Below are 16,415 nucleotides of genomic sequence, written 5' to 3' on the forward strand. Positions count from 1 at the left end.
CATGTCTCTTAAAAGTTGTGATCACAGTATATATACAATTGAATTTTAACCTTGTTTTATTCCATATGTATTTTTTGTTTTTGAAGCATAGTTAAAAACAAGCTTTAAAATTGTTTGCTGTAATAGAGAATTGCATGCAAAATAAGTGAATTATTGTACAGCAAACATCTGACGTATGGCTCCCAGAAAATGGTACAGGCACCACAGAAGCTCCCTGAGTTACTTCTTCACTATCAGAACTCTTTCCTTTTCCCTTATGTGGTAAATGCTGATTAAAGCAACTTTTAATTATTATACTTTATAATAGTTGGTTTTTAAACTGCGCAAAGGAGAATCAACACAGGTAAACACCAGTTAACAAACAGGTATTAATACCGTGTATTCCAAAAGGTCATTTATAAGTTTATTATTTAGAAAATATATATATATTTTTCCCCATGAAAAACCTCTTCTGACTGGTGGATAAATTCTAAGGCTAGCCTATAAAAAGCTGATTTAACCTGTAATGCTTAACTTTAGTGTTGGTTTGGGTTCTGGGTTTTGTGATGAGAATGAGTGGATTGGCCAGGAGTTGACTCTACAAATGGATGAAATCTTCACAATCTATCTCGGAAGACTTTCCCACATTCTAGTGCACCTTGTTAGAATCATGCAGTTTGAGAGCTGGAAAGAATCTCAAAGAAAGTAGAGATAGCTACAAAAGCAGCAGCAGAGCCAGTGAAGAGTTAGCGTTGAAGGAGTGATGCAGGCTTTCTGGGTTTCTGGTCCTACTTAGTCTTTCCTTTTCCAGTGGTTTCCAAATTCCATCTTCTTTGCAATCTCTTGGTGTTTACTTATGTTTTCAAAATGAACCCTCTGTAGAACTCCATTATTTATAGTGGATAAAAGTATAACTGGATAAAACTGCAACAGTACTGTTTGTGGTGTGGAGATGAAAAGGGCCAGAGACGTGCTGGGGCTCTTCCCCAGGACATAGTACTCCCAGGACCACAGGGAGAAAACCGCAGCCCCATGTGCTATGGCACTGCCCACTCCTTCCCTACCCCAGAGTGTGCCCTATCCAAAATTACTGGGTCACATCACCCTCCAATCAAAATGCCATTCTGGCTGAGTTTAGAGAGCAAATAGGATTGAACTCATTCACACCACTGTATAAGTCACTGATCTTCGTTTCCCAAAGCGCTTTCTGTTTTTGTAATTGAATTGTGTTACTGAAAAGGAATCTTGTAGTGTTGAAACATCGACGTGAAGTAAAAATGTTGGCAGTGTTGGAATATTTAGGTCATTTGTAAATTTTTTGCTTATGGGTTGGAAACTGCTTAGCTTGTTAAAAGTTTTGGATAAAGACTTTTTTCCTGGATATATTTCAGTTTAAAGTTTTGAGAAGCTTTTATTGCTTACCAGTAGGTTGTTTTTGAATTAAAAAAGCACACATTAAGTTTGAAAGACTTGAGGGGAGAATGATACATTCTGGCTTTTAAAGTGAAGAATATTAATTTGTACTTCTTCTAAGAGCCTGATTAATATAATGGAAATTCATATGTAAACCAAGTAGTTACTTATCAATGCTCTGATTACTAAGAATTCGTTTAAACTGAATTAAAAAAAATTTTTTTGTGGTGATGTGTTTGATACTAATCATTAATTTTGGATTTTCCAAACAGAAGACAGGCAGAGGAAACTTTACAGAAGTATTTGATTAATTTTGAAGGAGTCATGCTTTTGTACAGTGCGGAAGACCAAAATAAGCGAGGAGACTTGGGCACTTATAGAGCAGAAGCTGTATAGATGTTGTCCTCTGTAATAGGGCTTGTTATTTTATTCCAGATAAACATTTTAAACTTGTGTTATTCTAATATAGTATGGTGCACGTCAGATTTTCCTTCAAAACACACTGTGTTTAACTTCCTGTTAGCACTCAGTGGTCCACTTACAGACACGTTAAAGATAGGCTGCAGATTTCCTACTTTCTAACCTGGTGTGGTAGCATAGGTCAGAAACTCTAAAATCTAACAACTGAAAATTGCTCAGGCATCAACCGTTTTACAAAAACTTGTTTGTGCTACAAAACTTTTTTATAAAGCTATTTTAGGTCTCCAAATTTTGTGAACCAGACTTTTTCTATTATTTGCTTATTTGTGATTCTTTACTGTTTTGACAGATTTTCACATGTGCAAATTGTTTTGCTAGTTTTGTAGGATGTTCTTAGTGTAAAATACGGTAGTGTTATAGAAAGCTTGAAAGAGACTATTTTTTTTAAAAAATGTTTAATTATTCAGAGTCTGCTAACTTTAAAAAGTACTTTCCAGTATTTTGATTTAACTGTAATCTTTCAATTCCTGGCTAATGTGTATTTTCTGTCAACTATTAAATTCCCCCCAGCAACACATACACATGAACCCACAAAAGACTGCGACTGTGTGGGTGTGTGGAGTGGTTCACTTTTCAAAATCCCATGAGAAAATTGACTTCACATGTTGTCAATATCATGTGGCTTATGACTTTTTTCCAGTTTATATTAGGACTTTTGTATTTAAAATTCAAACCTTTGGCACGTGCAGTGATTGATGGAGGTTGGGTGAAATGATAGACTGATATAAAGTAATTATTCTACATTTCTATTTTTAATCAAAATTACTTTTTTCTTTTTTTACTGTTTTACTTAAAATAGATAGCAAGTTTTCTGTTTTGGTCTAGCATTTTATATAAAGGAAAACAAATTATTTTGTAGTAAAAGTGGAATAATGGAAAAAGGGAAGGGGATTAATACTGCTGTTGAATATTGTTCTATGGTGAGAGAAGTGGAAAGAAGGTAGGTCAATGATAATTATAGTTAAAGTGACAAAAAAATTCTATTTTTATCTCCAAAGAACCAGATATGTCGAGTGGGATTGCTTCATAAGAATCTGTTCTATTTGCCGTAGACTCTAGTTTCAATACAAGCCAAGTATCCATCAGGCCTCAAGGATGTGGCGCTGAGCCTGGTCTGCAGAAACCTCTGTGTGTGTGAAGTCTTCAGAGGAGTTGTCTTCTCCCTCTCTCCCTCTCTCTCTCTCCTCCCCCTTCCCCCTCCCTGTCTCCCTCTCTTTCTCCCTGTCTCCCTCTCTCCACCTCTCTCTCTCTCTCTTTTGGGCAGATGCTATTTTTGCTACATTTGCTATTTTAACCTGTCAGTTAAAAAATAATTACTATGTCAGTATGGCTGGCGGCTTATATAGGAAAAATATGCTGTCTCTTAATCAAAGGTGATTACAGTTTTTTCCTGTCTATAAATGTGCTTGTTGTGTAACGAGAATGCATTAGTCTCAGCCTGATGTACGAAATGAAAGGCAGCAAGAGGCAGCACCATTGTTATCACTCCAGGCGTGTCTAATGAATCGTGTTTCCATGTTCTCTCGGTCACGCCGTAGAGTGCCCTCAGCCAGGGCTAAGCCTCCTGTAAAATGCTCTTTAAGATTATTGTAGCTAGAACAGAAATGCTGCGTGAGTGGGGGTGGGAAGAGAATGTGAACGAGACAGCTGCATTTCAAACAGTTACAGCTGCACGGATTACTCACTGTAATAGCAGTGACAGACAACTGTCTGAGCTTTAGTGTAAAAGGCAATTTGGGGACTTGCCCTGTCAAAATTTTAGTAGCAATCTGGCGTGTGTGCGTGCGTGTGTGTGTGTTTCTAATAAGGTTGTGTGTGAAGAGTCGAAGGAAGTATTTTTAATTTTTTCTGCTCAGTTGTGCCAATGTTGAAATAAATCAGTCGTTGAGTCATCTTGGTGAAAGTCGTTGTCTTAGAGGAAGTTTATAAAATGTTTATTTTGTAGCATTGATGGATTTAAATATCAGTGTTCTAACTGAACCACATATCTGGTTTTCTTTCTCAAAATTATAGTGATTCCTGTCCTAAGAATTTTCATCTTTTTTGTAATTTCTGAGCAAGTGGCTCTTTTCTTTTAAGCATGTGGCTGTTTAATCAATAATAGTAGCCTTATTTAAGGAACTTATTTCAAATATGATGTATGCTTATAGAGGGAATACATGTCCATTGAAGAAAATCTGGAAAATACACAAAGAGGTAAAGAAGAAATAATTATTCTTGCAACCAAAGATAGCTGTTAATTTTGATGGCTGTCTTTCTAGGCCTTTGTCTATGCATGTTATAGGACAAAATTAAGAGCATATTTATAACTTTAAAGAGTAAAAAAGTAATAATTATTTAAAGATCTTTGAAGAGAGTAGCAAATGGGGGAAAGTTTGGTTCTTAGAAGTCAGTAACAACCATTGTGCAAAATTTCTTTTTCACCGTGTAGCTATTAAAGTAACATTGTAGCCTGACTGTTTTCTGTAGCAATTGTCTTTTGAAGGTCTTGTTCAATTTATCTAGAAATTGAGTTTTATGGTCTCCTTCAATTTAAAGTTTAGTGGCTTTATATGGAGTCCTCTGAGCCATTGAAATGCTAACTTGGGTCATGTCTTAACTGCTACAGCACTGTGTAGAAACTGTCATTAAAATTCTGGTTATCCTGCAACTGGGAGAGAACTCATGCTGTTAGAGATTCCTTAGTAAGACATTATACTGTTAACATTTTGAATCACGTCTCTGCTTCTATCTGGCGAATATTATCAGTGTTGGTAATCATTTAAAGTTGCAAATAGGTCAAAACGGAGCATTTTGATATGTCTCTTCTAATGCTAATTCTTATTTGATTGATGAATTGACACTGGGAAAGTTAAAATCCATTTTCAAAATAGATTTGGTAAGTGATACCAAATATTCTACACCCACGCAACAATTCAAAGAAATCAGAGCTCTAAGTGGATTGAATTTGATATAAGTAATAAGTCCATTTAGTTATTAATGACTTCAAATATAGACTTTACAAGGCAATCGATGGCAGCATAACTGTGATCAATCAATAGTGTTGTATGTAATTGAATTTTTTATGGGTAAAATGTAACATTTCACAATTAATGTAGCATAATGCTACTTTGTTACTCAATCTTTTTGTAACTCGATTTTAAGAAAGCGGATAGAGAAATCAAAATTCTCCATCTTTAAAGTATTTCATTTGATGCCACTCATAAAATTAAATTGGTAAATGTTTTCTTATTATAATGTCTGCTTTGTGCAATTCTTAGGTAGTAGATTTAGTGATTTAAAACAGTTAAAAAAACCCCCCCAAAACTAGTGTGCTTTATATATTGCAGATGGAGGTTGAAAACAAAGGCAGTGGGCAGATTATAAACCCTGGATTCAGAGCTGTGCTATCTTTAGCAGTTTGCCACTGAAATCTAACTGGGAAGTAATCTTCTTGTTTCATATGTCTTGCTTTAATCTATTTGTATTTCTGGAGTTTGGAGCAAAATTTGATTTTCAGTAATTTTAATGGCTGGATAAGGAATGCCATCCCTGAAAGTGCCCCTCCCCCCTCCAATATTTGCAATGGCCAATGTGGTTACTGAATTCAATGTTCTGGATAATAGGTTTCATTAGTTTTGATGCCTGAGGTAAAAAAGCAGTAGGTGGGAGTAAGAAGTGTTTTTGATGTCTAGACGTTCATTTCAGCTGTTGCTGCAATATGATACATTAAAAGGAAATATGTATCATAGCTCAGAGGAAGTATGTATTCTTTGAAAGTAATTCTACTTTTAAACTGTGTAAGGCAGGGTGACCTGAATTCTAAAAGCATGAGCTTGAGTTTCTTCAAGGTTTCACAATCTTTATGCTCCTCCCTACCCTATTCCGTTCTCCCTCCTCTCATTTTTTCCCCCGTCAAGTAAAGTATGTCAGTTTCATTTGTCGAATCAGAAGGGATATCTGTCCAAGATCTCCGCTGGGAAACACAAAATCATTGAAGTGTATGGTGCTTTGATATTGTGCCATATTGACTTTTTTCCTGAACCTTTTATATGGTTTTTCTTTCAAAGAAGCTTATTAATTCTGCAAGGAGCTATGTTTTGCAAAGTTGAAAAAAGTTGTATTACAATTTGTGAGGATTTTGGAAAAATTATTTGGGTGCTAAGCAGTAATTACTGCTATTAAGACTTTCCTTTCTAAAGCACTGTCTTCCTCTAAAAAACCCATTTATATAATACTTTTGCAGTTTATTTGCTTATGAGGATTACTATATTAAAAAAGGTGAATAACAGCAATTTAAATGAATTCTGATTATAACTCTCACGATTTAACTGAGATAAATTTAGTGCCAAAATAGTTTTTCTTTGTAAATAGGCAGCTGTAGTGGTACTTAGTTTTATTTTTCAGTTTTAGTCTGGCTGTAGTAGACCACAGAACAGCAGGGGAATGTTTTAATTTAGGAATTATTTGTTTCGGTTGATTCTTGCCACTCACTTATTGTAGACACATTTTAGGTCTCTTGGTGCTTTCTTTTCTGAGACTGTTAACAAAGTTTAGAAAAATTCTTCCATTACACTCAGTAGATTTATAAATATAGTCTGTAGAGATAGTCTTGCTACTTTATATTCTTAAGGAATTAATAATAAGCATTTAAATTAAAACTCAAAAGATCAAAAGAGTGAGGAAGGCTTTTTAAAACTTACTTTATTTTTTATAAAAATGGAGACAGTATACCCTGGGGAGATTGTCGGTATCATAAAGATAGGGCACAGCACCTGCAAGCTTTCTTACAAGCTTCTTGGCAGGTCCTTTTCTTCTCAGTCCACTTTGGAAGGGAGGTAGAGAATTAAGTTGTAAATGCATCTCATGTCATTTACAGAAACTTAACCTAGACTATCTACTCTCTGGCTGCCCCAAAAAAGGATGCATTCTGAAGAATCTCAGTGTCAAGCAAATCAAGTGTTGGTTTTAATTTTACCTCGAAGGAAGGTGTTTCAGATAAATTAGTTGAAAAAGCTGTTATATGATTTTCTCTGACTCTACCATGGAGTTGTACAAATAGATTGCAGAAGCAATTTCAGTTTTGTTTAACCTTTGAGAAAGTTACTTGCAGCTATTTAGAAAATATTAATTCAAGGTGCAAATTGTGGATCCAAAGGAAAATTTAACTTCAGTGTCGAAAGTTGCCTTTCTAGCCAGTACTAAGAATAAAAAAAGGGAGTGTGTTAACTTAGCATTAAGCCTGTGGAGTAGTGTGGTATATTGGAAAGAACATGGGCATTAGAGTCAGAAAACTTGGATTTCAATCCCGTCTTTGCCGCTAATCCTCTTAACTGGATATAAAGAGATTTTAGATTGAAGCTAATTCCAATGAAATTTGAAAGGTATGTGCACACATAATATCAGGTCAACTCAACACGTGTTTATGAATATCTGAAATGTCCTGGTCACTGCAGCTATGAAAATAAATTGCTTCCCTTTGAGGGGTTTAATTAATGGAATAATTTGTATATTTACCATTTATAAAAGGGGATATAAAATACATTTGATCCTGTTAGCTGCAGAGTATAGCTATGTTTGACTCTAGATTCTTGAACTTAGTAGTTATGTGACCTTGGGCAAGTTTAAGGTTTTTAAGCCTTAGTTTTCTCATTTATAAAATGGAGATTAGAATAAACTGTGTCAGTCAGAGTTCTTAGTTGCAAACTAAGAAAAGGAAAGGATTTTACTAAAAAAATATTGAGTATTCACAGAACTATGTAGCATTTTTAGGATAAAACTAGTAGCATCACCACCAAGCATTAGATGCTCCAGTTACTTTAGCGCCGGAAACTTATCTTGCAGCCTGTATTTCTAGCACTGACAGAAAGGACTCTCCTTCCACTTGCATTTGTGTCACTAGATCTGGAGTCAAAGGTGTGGTGCAGGAGCATCTAGTGGAGTAGGATTTATATCCTTGTCCATATTGTTGGAGAGGGTGGAGAAGAGAGAATCAGTATTTTCATCTGTTAGGGGTGACCATCTGACTCCAACCAGAACTCATAAAATAGGCAGTTTCCAGTGATAGAAGAAATCAGATGCTGAGTGGCAAAGGTGAATGCCACATGTCCTTTACAGTATTTCATAGTCTTGTGGCGAAAAGTATCTTCCCTTCCCCCCCATTTTTATATAGTACGTAGTTCAAAGCTTGGCACATAGAATAAAGTTTCAGAAAACGAGAAAGATTGTTTTCTGGATAGAAAATCAACCTTCTCTATTAGTTATTTTATTTTATTATTGTTATTTTTTATTTTTTTTTTTAAGATTTTATTTTTTTTACTTTTTCTCCCCAAAGCCCCCCGGTACATAGTTGTATATTTTTAGTTGTGGGTCCTTCTAGTTGTGGCATGTGGGACACTGCCTCACCGTGGTTTGATGAGCAGTGCCATGTCCGTGCCCAGGATTCGAACCAACGAAACACTGGGCCGCCTGCAGCGGAGCGTGCGAACTTAACCACTTGGCCACGGGGCCAGCCCCTATTATTATTATTTTTAAATGAAAGGCTGTTTATGTTTGATAGCTGTTCTGCAAAGTATTCAAAGTAGTTTCTGTTTCACAGTGGTTTTCGAAGTTTATAATGGCTTTTTGAGAGCTTTCTTAATTTCTAGACTGGTTTTTGAGGTGTAACAGCCAAGAACTGTTGGCCAGTGAATGTTGGCCAAATATCTATTATTAGATTCCAAAAATGCCATTCTAGATTTAACTTATTTTGGAATTTTTCTTTTTAAAGATATGCTTTTTGGTGAGGAAGATTGGCTCTGAGCTAACATCTATTGCCAATCCTCCTCTTTTTTTTTTTTTCTGCTTCCCCAAAGCCCCAGTACATAGTTGTATATCCTAGTTGTAAGTCCTTCCAGTTCTTCTGTGTAGGACACCTGTCGCAGCATGGCTTGATAAGCAGTGTGTAAGTCCCACCCAGGATCCGAACCTGTGAACCTTGGGCTGCTGGAGTGGAGTGTGTGAACCTAATCACTACGCCACCAGGCTGGCCCTTGAAATTTTTGAGATTCATTGAAACACACATCACTCTTGTATTTCTGGAAATTCTGTACATGAAGTAGATAAGAGATAAAGTATGGTCTGACTTATGTTCCTTTCTGTAAGTGTATTTGCTATGTATAGACAGTAAATTAAAAGTTGGCAAATTAATGCATTATCCTTAAATTCATAGCATAAATTGATAGTATTTATTAGAGTGGTTAATCTTTGATCACAGTCATTGACTTCTGGTAAATTGTTGACTGCTCTTGAATCTTAATAAAATATGTAAGTCTTACGAAATTTAAATGTTCCAGTGAAGTCCAAACACTGTACCATTTTTAAATATCTTTGCGGACTTATATTTTAAATTTTACTGGTTAACTTATAGGATAATACATAAATTTCTATTGCTTTTTAAGCTTTAGTGTATTTTCCTTAAACAAGAGCTTAATGTAGTTATGTTTTCTTCGTGTTATTACTTTCTTCTTTATTTTCTATTAAATTGGTGCCTAAACTTTATATTAATATTTTTATAATGTAAAGGAAGATATGAAAATTGCCATATAAAAAGCAATATTAATAAAGATATTTTTTCAAATTAATTTTCAGTATTTAAAATACGTTAAATGTTTAATAAAATAAAATCTCTAAGATATATTTGTTCTGTTATATTCGTATTATTTACAGTATTTAATATGAAGTACGTAATACAACTAGTAGTATATTGTGCTGTTGGGAAGGACCACTTTGGTCTGTAGTCTCTTGTTGCTGAAACTTTTGTTTTTTTAATTTTATTTTACTTTAAAAATTTATGAAAGAAGGTTAACCAGACATCATATCCTTTGGATAAAAACAATTGTGTTTAAATGTATGTATGTTTAGAGTATTCTCATTTTCCACACTAAAACATAAAAAATCAGTTTAAGCGTACTCATGATGGCTTAGGTCCAGGAGCCTTGTCCAATAGTAAAATGAGTTTATGTAAATTAGACCAGTAAAAGATTGAGAGTAAATTTTACGTTTTTTAGTGTTTAGTTCTGTGAGTTTTGGCAAATGTACACAGTTAGGTAACCACGGCCACAATCAAGATACAGAACAGTTCCATCACCCCCTAAATTTCCCACGGCCCTTTGTCATCAAGCCCTCCCACCACTCCCATCCCTGGAAAACGCTGAGCAGTTGACGTTATCTTAAGTTTGCCTTTGCAAGAACGCCATACTAGTAAATCGTAAGAGCCTGTGACCTTTGAGTATGGCTTTTTTCACTTGGCATGATATTCATCCATGTTTTGAGTCTATCAGTAGTTCCTTTTATTTCTGAAGGCATCCCATTATATGGATTTTCTAGTATTTCTCCTTTCCCCAGCTGAGGGACATTTGGCTTATTTCTAGTTTTTGTCAATTATGATAAAAACAACCATAAACATTTGCTATGGTTTTTCATGTGAATATAAGTTCTTAACTCTACTTAACTATGTACCTAGGAAGAATATTGCTGGGCTGTTTAACTTAGGAAAAAGTTGCCAAAGTCAGCTTTCCAAAGTGACTGTTTTTGCATTGCCATCAGCAGTATATGACAGTTCCAGTTACTCTGTATGCTCAATAGCACTTAATATTTTCAGTCTTTCTTTTAAGCCATTTTAATGGATGATATCTCATTGTGATTTTAGTTTGCATTTTTTTAATGAGTACTGATGTTTTTGAGCATTTTTTCATGTTTTTATTTGCCATTCATATCTGCTCTTTGGTTAAGTGTCTTTTCAGATCTTTTGTCCATTTTCTAAATATTTTTTGTACTGTCAAGTTTTGGGATTTCTTTTTAAGAATATCACATTGTGAATACAAGTCCTTGTCAGATATGTGATTTATAAGTGCTTATTCCCTATCTGTGGCCTGTGTTTTCTGTAGCTTAACATAACTTTTCCAAGTTTTTTGAAGAACAGAGTTCTTTATTTTGATTAAGCTCTGTTTAACAATTTTTCTTTATGGATCATGCTTTTGGTGTCATATCTAAGAAATTTTTACTGAACCTAAGCTTTTAAAAAATTTCTCCTATGTTTTCAAAGCTTTATAATTTTAGGCTTTGTGTTTTGTTCTATGATTCTTTTTCTTTTTTTTTTTTTTCCCAAAGATTTTATTTTTTTCCTTTTTCTCCCCAAAGACCCCCGGTACATAGTTGTGCATTCATCGTTGTGGGTCCTTCTAGTTGTGGCATGTGGGACACTGCCTCACCGTGGTTTGATGAGCAGTGCCATGTCCGTGCCCAGGGTTCGAACCAACGAAACTCTGGGCCACCTGCAGCAGAGCACGTGAACTTAACCACTCGGCCACGGGGCCAGCCCCCACCAACACTCTTTATAGCAAAAGACTGTTATAGGAAAACACTGACACCAGTGACCGACTTGAAGAGTCATTCAGGAGAGTTGGACTTTGATGTCGATGAAATTTTAAGAATTTTTAACTGTTTTTTTTGTTTTGGCTTATATTATCCGTTTTATGTATGTACAATAGTGATATTTGAACATTATGTGTTAATAAATCTAGCGGAGCTCTTTAATTAAAAATCCTCAGTGATAACAGAGCCATGTTATAGTTGAATTGGCAGCTTCTCCCCGCTCCTCCCTCACCAGTGATATATAAAATAACGATGCATCTTAAAATTGATGGTGTCTTAGAGTCAGTGAAACCTGTTAGGAAAGAAAAGCAAATTAATATGGGGTGTTCCCTTTATTGAAATGTTAGCTCTGTTTCTCACTCAGGAAAAGCTCTACCCAAAAGAAATGTGTGAGAATGGAGATTCATGACATCTCCAGAGGATTGCAGAAAACTTTTGGATGTTTTATCTTGAACAGAGACAGTCTGTTGCTCGCAGGAGTGTTTATTTATTTGCTGTACTTTATTTCCATGTCTCTAGTTATAAATACCATAAAATGTTTCTGACAGAGGTTGCTTTGGGAAAATTTGGTAAATCATGATTAGCCACATAGGCAGGAAAGTAAAGTTACCTGACATACCAAGAAAAAACATTTATCCAGTTTTATCATTTGAAAAAAGTCCTGTAGATAAAACCTGTGAATGTAAATAGACTTTTTCGAAGTCTGTCTAATTGGAGAATATGGATATGCAATTTGAGATGTCCGTTGGTTTGGTAAGAGCATTAAAAATGAATTGTGGATTTAATATGTGTTTTACTTCTCAGTCAAAATTTTCTCTGGTGAGTCCTTTTGTCAAGATAACAAGTAAAAGGAAGAGGAAATTTTCTTCTGCGAAGGTTTTCATCCTTCCAACTTTTTGATATCTTGAATTAAAGGAATATAATTTAAAAGGACATTAACTGTCTTCTCTAGAATGTTTTTATAGATATGAAAGAATGTTAGGAATATATGGGACATTATTAGTCTGTTGGGTTCTCTTGGTGTTAGTTACTTTGTGGCTCAATGTTAACATATTTCAAAGGCAAATATGATATTTCCCCAAATGTCAAACATTAATGAAATTTATGAGTTGAGGAAATAAATTTGATGTTATATTAAGATGTAATTTCCTGACATTCTCCCTAAAATCATGTTGCTAAAATCCTATTCGGATACCGTCTTCGAAACATACTGTCTTCGAGAAATTTGTGTAACTCTCACATTTTTAGATATCTTTTCCTTTTGATTTTCCCTCTGAAAATACATGTAGTAACTTTCATGTTAATTTGTGACATTTTTGTTACCTTTAAATAGAACTTTAACAAAATTAGTCTTTGTGACACTATTAGGTAGAAAGATTAATTTGAGAATTTTGAATAATTTCAAATTTTGAAGAAGCTCCTTGGAAAGACCATATCTATATTTCAAAGACGAATTAAAACACATTTATTTCATTCTGTACTTTAAGTATTTTATGACTTTGGGCAAGTATTTAACATAGTTTCTCTGTTTCAGTGTGAGATAATTTATATTAATTCATTAACTTTGCTTTAGAAAAATGTTTTAAAAGTTTCTTTTATTTTTATTTGGATGCCCCGCTTGCTGGTTCATTCTTTTGTTTTGTTTTTTTCAGTTGTGGAGGAAGGACTCTGGGAAAACGGCCTTTCCTATGAATGTAGGACGCTGCTCTTCAAAGCGATCCACAATCTGTTAGAAAGGTAAGAGAGGGCCAGCAGCCAGTGGTGCCGACACCTCAGGCGTAATGCTGGACAGTCAGAGTGTCCTAGAATGCTCAGAATGCCTTCACATACAGTTTTATAAAAATAACATTGTACAGATCTCTTGCTTCTTTGTATATTGATATAATTTCAAACTGACAGAAGTTTTAGGAATAACACAAAGAACTTCTAATTTCCTTCTAGTCAGATTCACCAGTAGTTTTACTTTTGCCCAATTTGCTTTATAATTTGTGTGATTGCCCACCCTCTCACCTCCCCCAATGTGTGTCTGTGTGTGTGTATTTTTAAGGTTATTTCCTAAACCACTTGAGAGTTATTTGCACAATTGAGATTGTTCTTTTTACAACCCTAAGTATTTTGGTGTACACTTTCTAAGGACAAGGATATCCTCTCATAGAAGCACGTACAATTATGAAAATTAAGAAATTTAACAGTGATAAAATGCCATTGTCTAATCCTTAGTTCAAGTGATGTTATCAGTTGTCCCAATTCTGTCCTTTACAGTTTAACCTCCCTCCCCCAAGCTCTAGTCCATGATCATATATTATGTTTAATTTTCCTGTCTCTTTAAATCTGGAAGGCTCCCTTAGCCTTTCTTTTTCTTTCTTGACATTGACATTTTGCATGAGTTCAGGCCATAAATTTTATATAGTGTCCCTCAATTTGAGATAGCTTCTTCATGATGAGATTCAGTTTATGCTTTTTAGTAAGAATACTTCTAGAGAAGTGTTGTTATGTCCTTCTCAGTGTGTCATAGCAGGAGGCCCATGATTTCAGTGTTCCATTATTAATGATATTAACATTGTTAATCCTTTGTTTAAGGTGGTATTCTGCTAGGTTTCTCCACTGTAAATTAATAAGTACTTGTTAACTATGATACTTGTTAATTCTCTTTGTAATTAATAAGTGATTTATGGCCAGATGCAATGAGATTGTGTAATAATTGTTTGTTTTCAAATTTTGACTCACTTGTTTTATCCTCTACTGGTGGTCCTTGTCTAGATCTTTATTACTATTGCGGCTGTAATGGTAATTTTCAAATGCCACCATTCCTTCTACTTTTATTCGTTAGCCTTCTATTTTAAGGAAGAGCTTTTCATTTTCTCTCATGTATGTATTTATCTATTTCTGTTAATCTTTCTATCTATATAAATTTGGAAAGATGGATTCCTATTTTACTTAATGGATTATAATTCATTACTATCATTTATTTAGATATGGCCGGGGGAAACCCCTTCATCCTGGCTCCTCTGGTTTTTTGAACTGTCCTCATCATTGTTGGAGCACCTCCTTGCTTTCTGGCAGAACAATATGTTCCCAGGCTCTGGCTAGTGTTTTAAGGAGAGAAATAGTTGAGAAAGGATGAGTTAATTAAGAACTTGTAAAGAAAAACTTTTTTCGTTTCTCTTCCTGAGTCTGTATATAGTACTTTTAGGTGATCAAAGCTGAAAGGGCATTCTAGTACCATGAAGTTTCTTATCCAAGCTAATATCTAGGGTAATAGCACTGCTTAGGATTCTTAAGCTACAGTTGATAAGTTGTCATCATTTAAGTCACTCCAAAAGACCTTTCCCACTAAATTTATCTATTTTTCATTCTGAATTTTAGTTCCTACCTCTGTGCTTTGGAGTAGTCCTAGAGGCCATCTGTGACTAAGGGCAGTATATGTTTAGAAGCATTGATTTTAAGAGTTGAGTACTCTTGAATATTCCAGATATTTGGTATTTCTCTCTCCCTCTGCAAAATAGAGCAAAAGGACACACACAGTCCTTTCAGGAAAATTTACTGTTTCCATAATGCTGAGCTAGAATAAACTTTTATATCTGTATGGTAATTAATGCATCTTTAAACACAGTCCTTTTTACATAAACTTTTTTAATGTATATGGAACAAAGTATATATTTTTAAAAATTGTAGCTCACCATGTTGTTTCTATCAAAATTTATTTTTTTCAGAAAAATACTAATGTGTGGTCGAATTGTATTCTTTTCAGTCTTTTGTGTTTTAAATGGTAACATATTTCTTTTCTTTCTTGGGAGAAAATTAGAGCAGAAAAATTGGGAGAGAAGAGAAATGCAGATAATTCATTTATTCTGTGCTCATAAATTCAGAATTTGTGGTAAAAACTAAAGTCCAGGTCAAGTTGAATTATTATTTTATAAGAAAGTTAATTGTGATGTATGCGGTATGTCATGAGATAAAGGTTGGGATAGTTCTAAACTTCGGGTTAGACCTTGGTTTGATTTCAGGGTCTGTTACTTGATCAGGTACCCTAACCTCACTAAGCCTTAGTTAATGCCCTTTAAATTATCTATAGGATGCTGTGCACCTTGAGTTTTTGTTAGGTGGTGTGTATGATGTGTGCTGCGTAATACTTGACGTCGTTAATGTTCAATAGTCATTAATTCATTTTCCCCATAAATTTATTATTTTGCATACTTTGATTTGAATCTGCTATATGAGTTTATTTTGAAACAAATAAAACAGTGTTTCTTTTAGAAAATAGTAATCAAGCTGTTTAGCTCCCTTCCTACAATTGGAATGGACAAGGTGAGATTCTTTTGAAAAATTGTGATAATACTTTTGTCCTTTAAAATAATGTTCAAACTTTAAGTAACTGTGTTCTGTGAATGAAAATCACCCTACTCATGAGGCAGGGAAACATTTTAAATGGTTTCTTTTAGCTGTCTTTATTCATTGTCAACAGAAACTGATTTGGCTAATACATGCTTGCCCTCTTCTTCTTCCCATAGTTTAGACCACTTGCTGTAACTTATTTTCTGTTTAAAACCTAAGTTTATTGAAATACAGTTTACTGTCTTATTCCTGGCAATTTCCTGTTATGCCTTTCCATTTCCACTCAGATAGGATCAACTTGGTGTCCCAGTGTGGATGTTTTGAGACTCTAGCTTGAAAGCCAGAATTGAGGTTATTGAAACAGGTCCTCAAGCAGTGTATCACTTGAAGGGTGTTTGTGCTTCCTAAACCAGTTTTTTCTTAGGTTGCTTATTAACAAAGCTTGTGCAAGTGATTCATTATTTCTGCTTTTTATTTTTTTAAGCATATGGGTTTGTTTAATTAAAAGAGAATTCCACTAATTCCCTTGAGAAGCTCTCACTTACAGCTACGCAGGAGTCATATAAATTGATCCTCTTTCTAAAAGATGGCAGTTGCTATTGTATATAGATGGAGTCACTGCAGTGATTTATTAAAAAAACATTTCTCTACAGAAATTAAAGTAACATTATAAACTTCACACAGAATAAGATGATTTCATTTCTTGTTGCTGTTGATTGGTGCTGAGGTAATATTGAATTGATGCTGTGTAGAATATTTTAAATTCTAAGGTAACGTGACTTCAAATCATTTACTCATTTCCTCTATAACTCTCC

At 34.5% G+C, this 16,415-nt stretch overlaps 1 protein-coding gene across 3 annotated transcripts in view; it reads left to right on the plus strand.

The window, feature by feature from the left end:
* Positions 1–16,415, plus strand: part of MED13L (mediator complex subunit 13L) — a 277,333-nt gene that overhangs the window by 125,588 nt on the left and 135,330 nt on the right. For all 3 annotated transcript variants that reach the window (XM_070627182.1, XM_070627184.1, XM_070627183.1), the window contains one exon: positions 12,918–13,002. In XM_070627182.1, coding sequence (XP_070483283.1) covers positions 12,918–13,002 — 85 coding nt within the window. The remainder of the gene's footprint in view (positions 1–12,917; positions 13,003–16,415) is intronic.

This window comes from Equus przewalskii, chromosome 7 (assembly GCF_037783145.1).
Source record: "Equus przewalskii isolate Varuska chromosome 7, EquPr2, whole genome shotgun sequence".
In the NCBI taxonomy this organism is placed as follows: Eukaryota; Metazoa; Chordata; class Mammalia; order Perissodactyla; family Equidae; genus Equus; species Equus przewalskii.